This window comes from Hydra vulgaris, chromosome 08 (assembly GCF_038396675.1).
Source record: "Hydra vulgaris chromosome 08, alternate assembly HydraT2T_AEP".
Classification (NCBI taxonomy): Eukaryota; Metazoa; Cnidaria; class Hydrozoa; order Anthoathecata; family Hydridae; genus Hydra; species Hydra vulgaris.
Window position 1 is genome coordinate 9588234 of NC_088927.1, and position 18353 is coordinate 9606586.

Sequence of the window (18353 nt, forward strand, 5' to 3'; positions counted from 1 at the left end):
ATTAACCCATAAACAAGAAATCAGTTCAGAAAAATTGCCGCCAGGATTTTACAAATTTATTTCTAGATCAATTGAAAGAATATTTTCCTAGTTTTATCTGGTCAAAAGTTAGAAATAAAATATGCGAGACCAATTAAAATTTAAGACGAAGATTTTTTTTATCTTGGATAAAAAATCCTAAAATGCTCTATAGAATATGAAAATATCTTATATTATAAATTCACATTCCAGAAGTAATTCTCTCCCCTCCATGAGTATGTGTGAGCCTATAAATATATTTAAGTGTGTATACATATGTATATATTAGGGTGGCTCTTAAATTAATATTTTAGAGAATATCTGCTAAAATATTTATTAAATAATATCAAACATCATGATAACTTTTATAAAATAAATATTTATAAATATTTCCTTGTCAAAATTATTTTTTAGATGTAGCTCAAAACCTATAAACATCAGATGAGTCCCTAAAATTATCAAATTTAAAGTCAAACTTTAAAAAAAAAAAAAAAAAAATAGAAAAAAAAAAAAATAATAATAATAATCACTTTTATGAAAAAATTCATTTTAAAATTGATACAAAATTAATTTTTTATTTTATGTTGAAAAAAGTTGTTAAGCAATAAAATCAAAAATTATCATATTTATATAATATGATTTTTATTTTTTAAGTTCAAATGTGTTTATATTGAACATTTCGATAGTTTATTTATATTTTATAATGATTTTTATGGTACTTTTATAATGGCAATGAAGAAAATTTAACAAAAAAACATAAATAAACTAAAAAAAGTAGCCTCTTCAACAACAACAAACCCTAAGTCTTGGGGAGTAATTGAATATAATATTTATTTAAACCTTGAATCACAGTTTTTTAACTACTCAATAGTTTAAAAATAATTCACATTTCTTCATAGTATTTTCTGCAACTTCACTTTATCATATAAAATCTCAAGTTGTATGCAAACTGCAACTGTATATAATCATACAATATATAAACTGGAAGCACTTATGAAATTATGTCCACCAGGATAACAAACCTAATCCAGATTCACTGATTGAAGCCTGAAAAAATGTATACCAAAATTATAATAACATTAAACATAACTTTTTCAGAAATAGAAGTTTTTTTTATACAATTATATCAATATACATCCAGTTAAATCAATTATACCATTATACATCTGATTAAATCACAAAATAAATAAAAAAATATACCACATGTACACCAATATAATATACATTAGAAAAATCTTGTCTTACTTACAGTAATAGTATATGGCAACTTTTTAGTTTCTAAAGACTTGGTTTCACCTTCTATAGTTGGAGGTGCAGGTCCTTCAGGTGTCAAATCTAGAAATTCCTCATCAATAACTCTGATGCGAATTTCTTCATTAATGTCCATGTAAAGATCATGCGAACCCTCCTCTGTTTCATATTGCCACACCCAAAGTTGCTCTGCATCTACACTAAACTTTATTAAAGACAAATAAATTCCTTGAGATATGTCTTCCTCCTCCACCTTACACACACAAATAATGTTTAAATAATGAAGAAATCCAATAGCTTACAATACTCTTTGGAAAATTAGAATTTTTAGATAATTTTAATTTGATGAATAATTAAATTTTAAAAATAACTTACTATAAAATATAGTCCAGAAAACACCAAGTAACAGAAAATATAATTCAAATACAATTTTTATAAATTATAATATGTAAAAATAATTTATAACTTTATTGCATCAAAAGTTTCTAACAAATTTTTTTAAAAATATTTTACGAAAGATTGCTGCATCATTAATCTAAACTATGACCTTTATTTCAAAAGGAAAAAACAAAAACATTGTTTATACTTAAATTTATGAAAAATTTGTGAACAAAACTTATTTTTATATAGCTCTTAAAAAAACAATACAAAATTATTTAAAAAAACAAAATCAATAAAAAAGATACAATTTAGATTTTTGCTGCAGATATTCATATGGTATAAAGATATCGTCAAAAAAACCTAACGAAACTAAAAAAAAAAAATATCAGCAGCATTACTTAATAGCATTCTCATGATATCATAATAAAAAAGATTATAATTTTATAAACAGAAACTTTTAAAAACATTTCTTAAACTGCTACTATTGATTGGTCAGTCAACCCATAAAAATTGAACTAAAATTATTGTATGAAACATTCAAAACACAAATGTAAAATGATTTTTATGATTAAAAAAAAAAAGCATGATAAATTGTGGGTCTTGATTCTGACCCAGAGCCTGACTATTAGACCACAGCAGCTCATGCTTTGTTTCTATAATTTAATTAAAATTAAAAAAGTAAAAATTACTTTTTGATAATAATACTTATATATCTTAATTAAATAAGATAGCAACATAAAAAAAAACAAAAAACAAAAAAAACAAAAAAACACTAAAGCAAAACACACAAAACAAAACAAAAACAAGAAATACATTAGCTACTCATTTCACAGATTTGTTGAGATTGATTGACAACTTTAACCATCCAAGCTATCTACTAAATATTTTAAAATTTTTCGAAAATTTAGTGATCAAAATAAAAAAAACTGTTGATAAAATTGTTACTGATATGACTCTTGCTTTATTTTAAAAAAACTAATTGCAAGTTTGTATATCCAGTAATAATTCAAAAAAAGTAGCATTAGACTAAACTAAAGAGCCTTTAGAAAGCTGCAGTCAAAATAAGGAAATGTTAAAAAATAAGTAAAAGATTCATTCATCATTAGGAAACTTAAGAAAAACTTCAAAAATATAAACAGTAGCAATCATAGATGCTTGATTCATAACAAAGAAAATTGCTGATTATTTATCACAACCAAATTTTAAAAAAAACAACAAGAAAAGGCAGTGAAATTAGGTAATAAAACTACTATCATTTATATGTATATAATTAAATTAGGTAATAAATAAATTTAATAAAGATCTTAAAAATAATGAGGTTTCCTGTATTTTTCTACAGACAAAAAAATAATACAAACGTATCAACAGAATTTTTCCTTTTGTTGCCAAGGAAGAACACTATTCTGTAGTCATTGAACCAGGTTATTAATATCTATTTCTCTTTGAGATAAAAAAAAAAATATAGTACAAGTGTAAGATAATAAAAGATAAGTGTGAGATGATAAAAAAGATAGTACAAGTGTAAATACTAGGAGGGAAAAGCTACAATATTGAAGAGAAACAATATTGAGGAGATAAATGTCAATTATTTGTTATCTTCATACTAATGAGTAAGGGTTGAGGCAATTAATCATAATCTATGATAGTCCACAAAGTGTTAAAGTGGTCTGGACCACTTGGAAAAATGTTAAATACAGAAAGAAATTTTGCAATCTTAGTTTTAACAAGGTTGATATTAGATTTCAGTTACATATTTTGTAGCCTAAAAGTTATGGTTCTCAGTTAATGATCAAATCTATGCTTACTGAATTACCAAAGCAATGTCTGTAACTTATCTCAGCAATTAGCAACACTAGAAATAGGAGTTGTATACTATAGGAGATAGTCGACAACAATTTTATCGGATATGTGCATTTATGCATTGGCTATCTGGTGTCAACCTCTTACATGGGCTGTGGAATTAATTGTAAATGTTTATGTTTTAAACTGGTTTAACATAAAAGTCAAACCAGGTTGGATTGAGGTGACATACCTTCTAACAATTAGAATTACATAGAAGTCAGAAAAAACCAGCTCTATCAGTTAGAAACCAGTATTTGATATTGTAATGTCCATAATAATAAGATGGTATGCACATTTAGAAATTAATTTACAAGCTATGACAGCTAATGTAGCTATTAAACATCAATCAAACACTTTCTTGATATTATATGCACTCCAGAACAGCATCACTGCATCATATATATATATATATATATATATATATATATATATATATATATATATATATATATATATATATATATATATATATATATACATATATATATATACATATATATATATATATATATATATATATATATATATATATATATATATATATATATATATATATATATATATAAAAAAAACTAATATATATATATAAAAAAATATATATATATATAAAAAACCTTAGATGTTGTCCGAAAGTTTTTTCCATATTTTGTTGACAAAAAGTAAAAATTAAAATGCAAGACCGGAATTTTTTTTTTTAATAATGATAGACTGCCTGCCCCAACCAAACCCTCAGTCGATGTAGCAGCGCTCCCTTGCGGGTCAGGTTATTTGTCAGTCGATGTAGCAGCACTCCCTTGCGAGTCAGGCTATTTGTCAGTCGATGTAGCAGCACTCCCTTGCGAGTCAGGCTATTTGTCAGTCGATGTAGCAGCACTCCCTTGCGAGTCAGGCTATTTGTCAGTCAATGTAGCAGCACTCCCTTGCGAGTCAGGCTATAAGATAGTCGATGTAGCAACACTCCGCGCATGATTTACAGTAAAAAAAAATAAAAATAAAAACATTTTATTAAAAAAAATAAAAATAAAAACATTTTATTAAAAAAAAATAAAAATCAAAACATTGTTTATATTGTTAAAAACATTCAGAATGTTTTAAAAACATTTAGAATGTTTTTAAAAACATTCAGAATGTTTTTAAAAACATTCAGAATGTTTTTAAAAACATTCAGAATATTATTAAAAACATTCTGGTCAATTAAATTTGCGTTTTTGTGGGTTTTTTTATATAACAATTAATTTGTAATTAAATTAATGGTTTTTCGTCCAACATTTTCGTGTTGGACTTTCGTCCAACACGAAAATGTTGGACGAAAGTCAAAAGTAATTAAAAGTGACGTATGTGTTGGCGTAAGAATCACTTTTTTCCTTCCGCTCTTCCCAAAGACAACAAACTATAGATCTATATATATATATATATATATATATATATATATATATATATATATATATATACACACACATACATATCCATGCATATATATATTTATATATATATATATATATACACATACATATATATATATGTATATATATAAATATATATATAAATATATACATATATATATATATATATATATATATATATATATATATATATATATATATATATATATATATATATGTATATATGTGTGTGTGTATATATATATATATATATATATATATATATATATATATATATATATATATATATATTTTTTTTTTTTTTTGGTAAAAATGATGGAAAGAGTTGATCTTAACCATTTGCAACCATGTGTATATTTGAGAGGTGAGGGGGGGGGGGGTTGGAGGCTTTTAAATTTTTTTTTATGTACTTTAAATATAAAACATTTTTGCAATTTTACATTTTTTATTTAGAGATTTTTTTTTTAGTTGTTTTAAATTTTTAACAATGATATGCTACAACTATTAAGTTTGCTTCTTTGTCTACTTTTGTTTCCAAAAGTTTCAATGAGGTCTTGACTAGAATTAGAAGCACATTCTGCACTGTAACGTAGAACAAAAAGACCAGTGACAAGTTTTTTTAAATCTTTTTATAATCTGGAAATAATTATATAATATATAGCGATATATACACAAAGCACATAGCCACAATAAGTTCCAGTTTGAAGAACTGGTTTTCAGCTATTCTGTCTAAAGTAATGTCATTTTTAACAAATCAAAGAAAAATCAGTTTTCAGGTCCAAAAAATCTTTAATTGTTAAATAACTTGCAGACTTTTCTGTTTGAGCAAATTCAAGAGCTAATTTATGTAATTACTTTACAGATAATGAATAAAAATAGGAACAATATACTTTTTAAATTTTCAAAAAGGCTGGAGATACTGTCTATCTTATTATCTCCATTATCACTAGTATTAAACATTTTATTGTCTCCTCATATTTTTCACTAAACAACCTTTGCTTGTTTTCTAATGGACTCTTATAACCTTTAAATTTTTTTCTTTCTTCAATTTCTATTTTGCAAAAAGTCTTTTGTGCGACGTTTTTTGAACATGCAATCCTTTCTGATCATTGAGAAAAATTAAATCTTCTTGTCTACTTTTTAAAACTTGTGTTTTATCCTTCAAGATGATGAGTTTTTTTATTTTTCACTAAATAAATCTTCCTCTTTTAAAGTCACATTTTTGCCTTTATGATTTTGTGTTTGTTTAAATTCTTTCTATTCCTTTTAAAGTCAACATTCTTATCTCTAAATGGCATATGAAAAGTAAAAGAATTTATTAAAAATATTGTAACATTTATTGTAAATATTGTGAATTTGGACTGAATTGTAAATTTATAAGCATTTTACTATGATATAGTAAACATCTGATATGTTACTATGTACTTTCTTCACCTAATAAAGGGCGCATGGTAAATTTTTTTACCATGAGACAACCTATTTCAATACATTAAGCCATAAAAAATTAGACATGAAGCTATATTAATTGTAGAAATGTTTGGAAAATTAACACATAGGATAACCTCTGTAATACAGTTTTCTTAATAAGCAAGTGTTATTGGTTATGTATTATGTGTAATGTGTTATATATAATTTCAATTCTTTTTCCAACACGAAAAACTTCAGAATGAGTTTTAATAATTGCTTGTTGACATTTTTTTTATTTACAAAAAAATTAAAAAAATTTCACAAAATTCCTTTATGACTATTCCCTCTCTCCTTCTCCCTCCTCCCACTCTCAACAACTTATTGAAACATTTAGAAACAAAAGTAGACGGAGAAGCAAACATATTGGTTGTAGCTTATCATTGTTTAAAATTTAAAACAACTGATAAAAAATCTTGAAAGACTATAAAATAATCTTCTCTAAATAAAAAATGTAAAATTACAAAAATGTTTTATATTTAAAGTACATGAAAAAAAAAAAATTAAAAAGCCCCCCTTCCCTCTCAAATATACACATGATTGCAAATGGTTAAGATCAACTCTTTCCACCATTTTTACCAAAAAACAAAACATAATCTAAAAGTAAATAGATCAAACAACAAAAATAACTCTCATGGTATTTTTAAAATTTTGTTAAGTGACCCTGCCCCTACTATAAATGCAAAAACTTGAATTTTTGTATTTTTAGACAGTTGGGACCAAATTTTCATCTGCACTGGTAGGGGGAGTTTTTTTCCGATTTGGAAAAAAAAAGATTATTTTAAGTTAATACAAGTAAAAGTTCATCTTTTGCTGCTATGCCATTTCTGAAAAAATGATATGTGCTTTTTAGTCATACCCTTAATATTTTAACTTTTTTAATAAATAGACTTTAATATAAGCTTAACCAATTCAAAGAAATGAGTGAAAATATTTAGTTTATTAACTTATATTTGACAAAAAATATTTGATTCCAATGTTTTGATGATTTTAAATTTTAGAAATAATAGTCATAAATAATTAGAATGTGATTGAACCTGTACAAAATCGAAGCTATAAGTGAAGTTTTAGTTTAATAAATTTTCACGCTATATATTTATTTATAAGATATTTATAAATATTACACTAGATATTTATAAATATTGCGCTAGATGTTTAATTTTTTATCATTTAAGTTACTTCCCAATTACTTTTCAACATTACTTTCCAACATAATACAAGGACTTTTTTCCTGTTTCTAATTTAACTAAAAACATCATTTTTTCTCTGGTTATATCAAGTTCACACAAATCAAGGTCACATGAATATTGTCAGGTCAGGTTATCCTGCTACTGGTAACATGTTATCCAGTACAATCTGCTTTATGTTCTGCTGCCTTGTAGGATACACCTTTTTAGGCAAAGGCTAGAAGATGACAACTTCAACTTAAAACACCCCCTGCCTTGGGGCTCTTGGTTGAGTAAAGACTAGAGATGGCGTCTCGATAAAAATACCCATCTTGGGCAAATTTTAAATGCATCCAGCTACTGTCTTGTAGAAGGCCTCCTAGGCAAAGACTTAAGGGGTAAACAGATTCTATCTGTTGATCAGCCTTGCACCCCTTCTTCATCTATTAGGCTGGCGCAGTGACTCTGCAGGCATTCAAGCCCACAACTTATGCCTTTCTCAATCCCTAACTCAAATAGTCAACTTTCCAAATCGCTTTCCAGACAACCCGAATCATTTACCTTTTCTACTCAACTTATGTCTTGTTTCTGATCCTAGTCAGTGCTCAGTTTCTCCTCATTCACCCTAAAGGTGCTTCTGATTGATGACAGTTTGATCTCTCTAAAACTATTATCTCATTCTTCTTCATCATCTGAATCCCCCTACCATCATACCTTTTACAACTACCTTAAAGCTGACTGGAACTCTTTCCCTGATTTTCTTCGTGATGGCCCTTGGGAAGAAATCTTTCATCTTCCAGTTAATAAATTTGCTTCTTACATAACTTCGTGGATTCAGGCTGGCATGGAATCTTTTATTCCCCCTCGACAATTCTAGGTCCAGCCTCGCTCTTCTCTATGGTTTTCCTCATATTGTGCTGCTGGGATTGCCAATTGAAGCCGCTACTTCCATATTTATCAGCAAAACAATTCTCCAGAAAACAGACATCTGTTTATTACTGCAAGAAACCATTGTAAAAAGGTTTTATCTAATGCCAAAACCCGCTATTTTCAGGTCATGAAATCTCATATTTCATCACAAAAATTAGGCTCTCGTGACTTCTGGAGAATCTATAATAGTATTAATATTAAAGGCAAATCTGTAATTCCACCTCTCTTGTATGGTTCAGACTTTGTCACCTCACCTAAAGACAAAGCTGAATTGTTTGCTAAGAACTTTTCATCAATATCATCTCTTGATTCCACTAGTTGTGTTCTACCTGATATAGCTGTCAAACAGGTTGATCCATTGCTTGACATTTGTATCATTCCAGCTTCTGTATCTAAAGTAATTTTCTGCTTAGACTCTTCTACAGCTTGTGGCCCGGACAACAAACCTGTTATAGTTTTGCAGAAGTGTTCTCCGGAGCTGTTGTCTATACTTTAAAAACTATTCAACAAGTGCTTATCAGAGTCTTGTTTTCCAGCCTGCTGGACAGCGGCATCCATTATCCCTTTTTCAAAAATTCTGGAGAGCGATCCGATTTGTCTAACCATCCCATAAGTCTTCTTCCTATCATAAGCAAGGATTTTAAATCTTTAATTAACAAACACCTAATCTCTTTTCTTGAATCTAATAACTTTCTGACCATCAATATGGATTTCGATCTTCTCATTCTACAGCTGATTCGCTAACAGTAATAACTAATAGGTTTTATTGTGCATTAGATAAAGGTGGAGAGGTTAAGGCCATCGCTCTTGACATTTCTAAAGCATTTGATAAAGTTTGGCATGCTGGTCTTCTCAATAAGCTTTCTTCCTACAGCGTATCTGGTAACATCTTTAAGATTATTGAACCCTTTCTTTCCAATCATAGTATAAAAGTTGTCCTTGATGGACAGCACTCTTCTACTTATTCTGTATCTTCAGGGGATCCTCAAGGGGCAATCCTTGGCCCTTTACTTTTTTTAATTTACATTAACGATCTTCCAGATATTCTCACATCTAAGGTGGCATTGTTCACTGATGATACTAACATATATCCTTGTCATGATAAGAAGTCAACACTCTCTGATTGCTAGGAGGGGGCAATTGAGCTTGAAAAGAATCTCACTTCTGTTACAGCATGGGGCTCACAGTGACTGGTAAACTTTAATTCAGATAAAACTCAATTTTTTTCAGTCAATTGTTATCGCGATAATTTAGATCTTCCTATATTTATGAATGGTAATGTACTTGATGTCATCTACCCTTCATCTTCTAGGATTAACTCTTACATTCGATCTTTCTCAGAAACCATATATCAAATCAGTTGCAAAATTAGCATCTGCTAAGGTTGCATCTCTTTATCGAGCTCGACACTTTCTTACTTCGGATTCTATTCTCTATCTCTATAAATCTCAAATCCGGCCTTGTATGGAATACTGTTGCCATATCTGGGGTGGATCTTCTAATGATGCGCTTTCTCTTTTAGACAAGGTGCAAAAACGCATTGTAAACATAGTTGAACCTGCTCTAGCAGCCACCCTACAACCATTATCACATTGTCGTAATATTGCTTCTTTTTTTCTTTTCTACAAATACTATAATGGGAACTGCTTTAAAGAGCTAGCGTCTCTTGTGCCATCTACTAAAATTCATTCTCGTGTTACTCATCATTCAATTAAGTATCATCCCTTTTCTGTGACTGTTTCTAAATGCTCCAAAAGCTCTTATTTGTCTGTTTTTTTTTCCTCGAACATCAGTCCTTTGGAATTCGCTTCCTTCATCTTGCTTTCCTGATTCATACAATTTGCAATCCTTTAAGTTGTTTGTCAATTGTTATCTTGCTCTACAATCTTCATCTTTTTTCTTCCAGTAACTTCCAACTCTAATTAGTGGTTGCTTGCAGCCTTGTTGGAAGCGAAGATGTTAAAAATATATATATATATATATAATATATGTTTTTTTTTTTTTTACTTATGAACATAATAATTTTTAGCAGCCTGGCTTTGAACTTAAAATTTTTGTTTACTTAATTATTGAGTCAAAGACCTGGTATTAAATATCAAAAAAAAAACTTTTGTATACCTTGGACGCCTTCCCTAGTACATGATTTAACTTTAGCAACCAAAACTTCATCAATAAATGGTCGAAATACAATGAAGCGAAAAGTCACTTGAATTTATAAACATATATATTAATTAAAAAAGGTTTTTTATAAATAAAAATTAATTAAATTAAAAATTTTCATAAAAGTTTAAATTAAAAATATCTTTCATTTTAAATTTCTAATAAACATGGTAATGTTTGAAATATCAAAAGCCTTATAAAGAAAATAAATACAGTATAATCTCTCTAATTTGTAAATCTTCATAGTTCAATTAAATGCAAACTTGCTTAATTTTTGACAAATAAAAAGCTCACTAAATCATCCAACTCTTTTTAAATTTTAAATGTTTTGAGTTTCCCAAAAAAAAACGATTAGAGTGAATTATTCTTCTGTTTAAAAAAAACTGTGGCATCAAAGAGACTGAATAAAGAAAACAATTTAAAGTGGAAATACGAAGCTTAACTGGTATTGGAGAAAGCGAAAATAAATAAAAGGGATTTCAAAAATCTTTAACATTCCATCACTCTTTCAACCTGGAGAAATAATAAAGATAAAATCTTTAATGCTTTTCTTCAAGAAAATTTGTGAAAGTGAAAGTTAATACAAATTATCAAGTCAACAATGCTGTACCTAAAATTAAATCTTTAAATGAGTGAGAGCTGAAAATGTTTCAAGTAGTGTTAAATAAAAAAGCATTATTTTTTGCGATAGAGTTTAACTTCAAAAATTTTTAGGCTTTAGATGGATGGTTAGACAATGGCTTCAGATGGATGGTTAGACCATTGAAAAAAATGTAAATTAGTTTTATTTTATCTAATCTTAATTAACGACTAATATTTATAATCAATATATATTAATAATAAATATTTTACTTAATAAACATTTTACTTAATAAATATTTTTCATAAATGAGCATTCTGAAACTTGCAAAGATGTCAAAATATCTATAAATTATTTTTTATGTAGGTATATTATATCTTTGAAATCATTTCTGTTAAGGCAAGATTGGTTAATAAACAAATGACCATTCCATGATATTTGTTCTGCCTATCCTAATGAGCCGATTAATTAGTAACTGACAAGTAATTGATTGGGTAGAGCTTATCTTTCTTACACCAAATACAACCTTGATTACCCAAAGATAAATGAATCATCTGATATCTTAAACCAAAATATCGCTCACTTGCTGTAAAAAAGCAGACTGTTGTCTTGGAAAAAGAGAACAAGATACTTAAGATTTCTATCTCAACTGCTATGTTTGTGCTAACAAAAGCATGTAATTCCAGACCAAACCTTTATAGATTGTTTCAAGAAATCCGGATTATCATTACAAACAGTAAAAAAGAATATAAATGATAATAATAATCCCTTCGGTAGCTTAATACATGTTTTATTTAAAGTAACTTTGACTTCCTTTCATTATTTAAAGTGACCAACAAATATAAAGAGGTAAAAATTTATTAGAAACAAATTTTAAAATAATTTTAAGATGTCACCTAGAAAACCTGTAATGTCATTTAGACGACATATTTTTAATAGACCATTAACACCCAGAGTACTGAATTAGTTACAAGAAAAATTAAAATACAGGTGCAGTATACAATTTTATGATTTAATATTTATGATGTAATACCACCACAATGATATCAAAAGAATGTCTTAAAAAACAAAACTATAAATCAAATACTCTAGTCTCTATATTTTGAATTATGCATAGAACTCTTTTTGTGTTTTTATGGAAATTCAAAATAATAGAAATAAAATGTAAAAAAGAAACAAGAAGAAACAAAAAATAAATACTAATATACCTGGAGTATGTGATGCTCCATTTCCTGGTAAAATATAAGAATCACCTATATGAGTAATATCAAAAAGCACGATGCATAAACCAACATTATGCACAACCTAAAATTATACGAAGTCGAAATGAGTGAAGAGCCTAAAAAATCCTCTCAACAAACAATAAATAAACCAACCATTTATATAGAGACACTAAAAAATTCTTTAAAAATACTACTAAAAATCTTCTACTAAAAGGACTAAATTTTTTTCTTTTAGATATGTTATTTTTCAAATAAAAAACAAATACTTTTAACTTTAAAAAAAAATATGTTTGATTATTAAAAAAAATTATTTTGAATTAAAAAAACCATTTAAACACAATACTTAAATTCTTAAAATAATTCTGCAAGTTTACCAAAATAAATAGGTGAGTTTACCAAAATAATTCTGCAAGTTTAGCAAAATAATTCTGCAAGTTAACCAAAATAATTCTGCAAGTTGACCAAAATAATTTTGCAACCTTAACAAAATAATTCTGCAAGTCTATCAAAATAACTCTGTAAGTTCACTAAAATAGCACTAAAGCGAAACAAAGAATATTTTTTTGTTAGTGAACCTTAACCTACCATTAACAAATTGGTCCAACAAAATGTGCAAAGATAACCAAAGCAATGGTACAAAAAAATTTAACAGAAAATGTAAGCCTTTTTGTTATAGTATCAACAAAAATTTTGTTGATACCATAACATCAAACTTACAAATATTATTAAAGATTATTCTATAATTCATTTTCCTAGTTAAAACTATAAAAAAAGATACTTTAAAATATCCTCAATAGGAAGGGATAGCTTCATTTTAGTTTGAATATACATTTTTTCCAAAAAGTTTTAAGGTACATAAATTATGCAATGTAACTAATACACAAAACAAAAAAGTTAAAAGTTGTATGAATCGGGAAAACATGAAGATGGGAGAGAGTTCCAAAGGGTTGAAGTGCAAGAGAAAAAACTAGCCAAATTTTAATTCAAAATTATAAAACACTATAGATTATATTATAATTTTTATTTTTGATGTCGATGATAATTCTATATTTCAAAAAAATAAATTCAAAAATTGGTAAAAAAAATGTAAATTGTAACATTTATAGAAGTCAGCATTTATAAAAATGTAGAGTGAATTACAATCAACTTTTTTTTTCCATCCTTGATGGATACTTTGTATTAACTTGATAAGGTATACATGATACCCAAACAAGCCTTGAAAATGACTGTTGTTATTCTGTGGATACACTGCATAAAAATGTTTGCAACAAAAATTATACATTTGGATGACATTTAAACATTCTTTTCAATGGGGACTTCAGACAAATAACAACTATTATGAAGAGGGCAACTAGCTGAAATTGTATAAGCATATATAAAATATTCCCTACGGTTGCAATGGGTACAGAAGTTTGTGTTAAGTAAAATTATGAGAGTTAATGATGGGGAAAGGAAACTTTCCCAATGGCTACTCAAACTTGGTATTGAAGTAACATCCATTGAAAAAGGAGACTCCTTTATACGGTGTATTGAAATGGCAATCTGCTAGATGCTAAATCTGCATTAGTAGCTGTTGAAATGTCCACCGCGTCATTTCCACAGCTAGTAATGCAGATTTATTGTCAACCAACAAGATGCACCAGAATATCTACTGGGAGAGAAAACTTATTTTAAAGCTAATCAAATTAAGATAACCACAATGAAAAAATTACATTTTTTGGTGAGTTCTTTTACAGCTTAACTTAAAATTAAAAATTAGTTGTGCAATTATGTTATTTAAAAATTTAGATCTTAAAGCTGGAGCATGCAATAATGTTTGAATAAAAGTTTTTTGCTCTTCAAAATGACTTTAGTGTTGCAGAGGTTTGAAAGGTGGTAAATTAGATGTTTTGAAAGGTGGTAAATAAGTATTTGTTCTTTTAACTCAATTGGCTCTATCAGAGTCTAGTTTTTTTTAATTAAATGCTGCCAGTTTCCTACCCAATTGACATATTTCAAAAAGAATTAATAAAATTCAAAGTCTAACATTTGTTGAAGTTGGTATATATTCTCAGTTCATTTGTTTTGCTGTTGAGTTTTTAAGCTACTTTGTTCAGAATTTAAACAAAAAGTTTACTTAGCTGTTTTTATTGTAATTGATTTATTAAGATTTTAAATAACACTTTCTTTATTCGGTTTTTAAATATTTTATTTAGAATTTAAATAAAACATTTGTTTTGCTGTTTTTGTTTTAATGACTTTATTTAGAACTTAAATAAAATGTGTGTTTTGCTTTTTTTAAATTATTTGAAATAGTAAATAAAATTAAGTTCAAAAATTTTGAGGTCTGCAAAAAATTGGCAACCTCAGACACTGTCAGGTTCGCAGTTAGGTCTGCATTGCTGAATGCTAACCCTAATTCCAAGGGCTGTATTCTTAGATACCAAGTATTCTTAAAAGTTTATAGTTTGTAGATTATAACCACATGTTATATGTTATTTGTATATTAAGATGTTATAATTATTTTAAAAATATTTTATTGCAAATTTTTATTAGTGGTGTTACTAGAAAAGTTATATAGCTAGGTTATAATCCAAACCAGCCAGTGTTACTATATTGGTGTTTATTGGCAGCATTAAGTACCAAGCAACTAAATAGATTATCAACTTGTATTGTATTATATATTTAAAGATAAAATTAAATTAAAGTAATCATATAATTGGAGAGTTAATGATTTTAACTTAAAGAGATTTTTTGATTTATAAGTTCAACAACTTTGATGGAATCCCTTTGATTCCTTCTAAATAGTTTTTCAAGTACACCATTACCTTTAGTAATAATCTATAATCATTAACATTCTGAAAAAAAATGTTGTGCTAATTTTTAAGAAAGGTTCCAGGCTTCTGCCTTTAAACCAGTATCCTTAATCTCAGTTAAAAAACTATTAAAAGTAATTATTTGAGAGGTAGCCATGGACCACTGTGAGGATACAGATTATATACACAAATAAATATTGTGTCATATATAGATACAACATTGATTTGTGTTAGAAAAAGCATGCACCTTGAACATGATATGCCAGATAACTTGACTAATATAAAGAATATAAAGTTGCAATTACAAATACTATATGCATGATGACATATGCATAAGAGTCATATTTTGCTGTGATTTGTATTGAATGATATTTAGGTATACTCATCTCATCATATGACTTTTAAGTAATAGAACAAGCAAATGATCCACATTGAATGATATTTAGGTACATTCACCTCATCATATGACCTTAAAAGTTAAGTACAAGTAGATTCTACCACTACGAAGACAAATCAAATACTTGGAGTTCTGAAAAAACATAGCACAGTGGTTTAAATATGTCAAAGCAAACCAGTATCTTTAATGTCAGTTAATGATATTAAGGATATTGGTTTGTAGTATGATGCGTGCAACATCACTAGACCAGTGATGTTGCACACAGCATACACTAGACCACATTTTCATCGCAACCATGGTCAATATAAATCAGAGACATAACTTCAAAACTAACTAAGAGACATAACTAAAACTAACTGCTTCAATATTAACTGCTATACAAGATAACTAAAGTTACTTCTCTCCTTATGCAACAGACCAGTTGGTGGTATTTGTGATCATTTAAAAAGTTAAGTGCAGGTATTACTTGCCAAAACAAGTTATAGACATATTAAAAAACAATAAGATCTTAAATAAATTACAGCAACCTAATATGAAGAAAATATATACATATATATATATATATATATATATATATATATATATATATAAATATATATATATATATATATATATATATATATATATATATACACACACACACATATATATATGTATATATACACTAATATTAAATATATATATATATATATATATATATATATATATATATATATATATATATATATATATATATATATATATATATATATATATATAATATTAGTATAAAGAGAAATACTACAATACTTTTGTCATTCAAGACATGATAGCAAGTATATTACTTTTGTACTTTTGCTTATACCTTGGTTTATGAGAATTGAATAAATCAAAAACGAAGTATTCAAAACAAACTACCAATATACCTGAGTATTGAAAAACTCTGAGGAAAAAAACGATTTTAGAAAAATTGCAAAAAACATAAATTTTTGAACTTTTTTAAGCAATTCCTAAAACATCTTTATCATCTTAAAGTGTGTTTTCTAATGCTGGAAATATTCTCAATGATATGACAAAAAAAAAAATCAAGTGTTAGATATATTGAGACGCTAGTGTACAATAAAGAAAATATAATCGAATTTGAAAAATATTGAGTAGGATGGCTTTTCAGTTTTATTATTAAGTATTTTTTAACTAAAAATATAATTTTTTGAAATATCATTCCTTTTTAAAAAAATATTGTTCACTTTTATAAAATTTTGACTATATTTTTTAATGTAATTTTGCTATAAAAAAACAATAATATATAATATGAAATTAAAATTAGAAATTAAAACTATGGATTAAAAGTCCTAATTAATAACTTCTCAACTCCAAATATTCTAAAAATATTTTTTGCTTTTTGGACTCTATTGGGAACATATTAAACATGAAAATATAATAGAAGATTCTATTAAAGCCTTCAATTATGTTTTAAGGAGTCAGGATTTTAAGGTTCGAATATGATAAACTTCAAGACTCTAAGAACCATTTTTTTCTTATTAAGTCCAAAAGTTATTTAATATAAATAATATTTTGACTCGAGAGTACACAGAGTGGGAGCCTTACACAGGGATTTCCTATCCTTGATAAGAATGCTGAAAAAATTACCTTGTTAGCAAATTTTTTGTTGAGACCAAACTCCAATGAACTTTTAAAATCATGTCCAAAGTTATAGGGCATTATTTGAATCACATCTTTCATTTCAGCCAGTAAAAACATATTATAACTAAATATAAACTAATTTGTAGAACTTAATTTAAATATTATTATTATTATTATTATTATTACAATAATAATAATAATATTATTTACAATAATAATTGACAAAAATAAAAAATAGAGATAAAACTTGGAACTTCTCACTTATGAAGCGAGTGCACAACCACTACACCACTACCGCACTTCAATACCACACTTCACTAGTAATCAGCAGCCAAAAAATATCTTTACCAAAAATTGTAAAGATTTAATACTTTAGAAATTATATCAATGAAGAAATGTAAATGCAATATAAAATGAAACAATCAAAAGTAACTTACCATACCAGTTAGGAACAATGGTAAATAATAAAAAATGAATATTCATATACATAAAACAACAAACTTTAATAAACTTAAATAAAACATCAATATAGACAAACAAAATTAACTAAAGTAAAAAATTAAACTTAATACAAAAATTTTCCGATGAGAAAGTAAAAATAATACATTGTAAAAAATTAAACTTAATACAAAAATTTTCCGATGAGAAAGTAAAAATAATACATTGTAAAACATCAATATAGACAAACAAAATTAACTAAAGTAAAAAATTAAACTTAATACAAAAATTTTCCGATGAGAAAGTAAAAATAATACATTGTAAAGTCTTTGGATATTCCTTGAGGTCTCATTTAAAATACATTTACTGATAAAATACATTTACTGATAAAATACATTTACTGATAAAAAGTAAACAAGAGGTAAAAAAAAGTAAAAGTAAAAACTAAACAAGAAAAAAATGTGAAACCTAAAATGATGTCTAAATTATGAACCTAATGTGATAATTAAAAAAAAAACTACAACTGCAAAATTCAGTATAGAATGTAACAACTAAATAAAAGGATAAACTAACTGAATTAAATCAAAAGAATGATTGCATTATTAAACATATAATTAGGAAAAAAAATTATTTAGCATAATTGGAAAAAAAATTTTTTTTTCGAGATAAAACAAAAATTAAT

The 18353-nt window shown here is 26.7% G+C and overlaps 1 protein-coding gene across 1 annotated transcript; it reads right to left on the bottom strand.

Annotated features, from left to right (window-relative positions):
* Positions 1-643: 643 nt before the first annotated feature.
* On the bottom strand, positions 644-17597 carry LOC100208579 (DNA-directed RNA polymerase III subunit RPC8). The gene is made up of 7 exons (XM_065803045.1): positions 17495-17597; positions 17240-17357; positions 12404-12500; positions 10574-10660; positions 1956-2019; positions 1268-1469; positions 644-1065 (listed from the first exon to the last, which is right to left on the bottom strand). Exons 2-7 carry the CDS (start codon positions 17348-17350, stop codon positions 1018-1020), a joined length of 609 nt encoding a protein of 202 aa, XP_065659117.1. The 5' UTR covers positions 17351-17357; positions 17495-17597; the 3' UTR covers positions 644-1017.
* Between the last annotated feature and the right edge of the window lie 756 nt (positions 17598-18353).

Excerpts from the sequence above, each read along its gene's own strand:
- LOC100208579 (XM_065803045.1), bottom strand. The coding sequence starts at position 17,350 with ATGTTTTTACTGGCTGAAATGAAAGATGTGATTCAAATAATGCCCTAT. Across the intron at positions 12,501-17,239 it reads ACAAAAAATTTGCTAACAAG|GTTGTGCATAATGTTGGTTT; the intron begins GTAATTTTTTCA and ends GTATAATTTTAG. Across the intron at positions 1,470-1,955 it reads CTGCAGCAAAAATCTAAATT|TGTAGATGCAGAGCAACTTT; the intron begins GTATCTTTTTTA and ends AATAAAGTTTAG.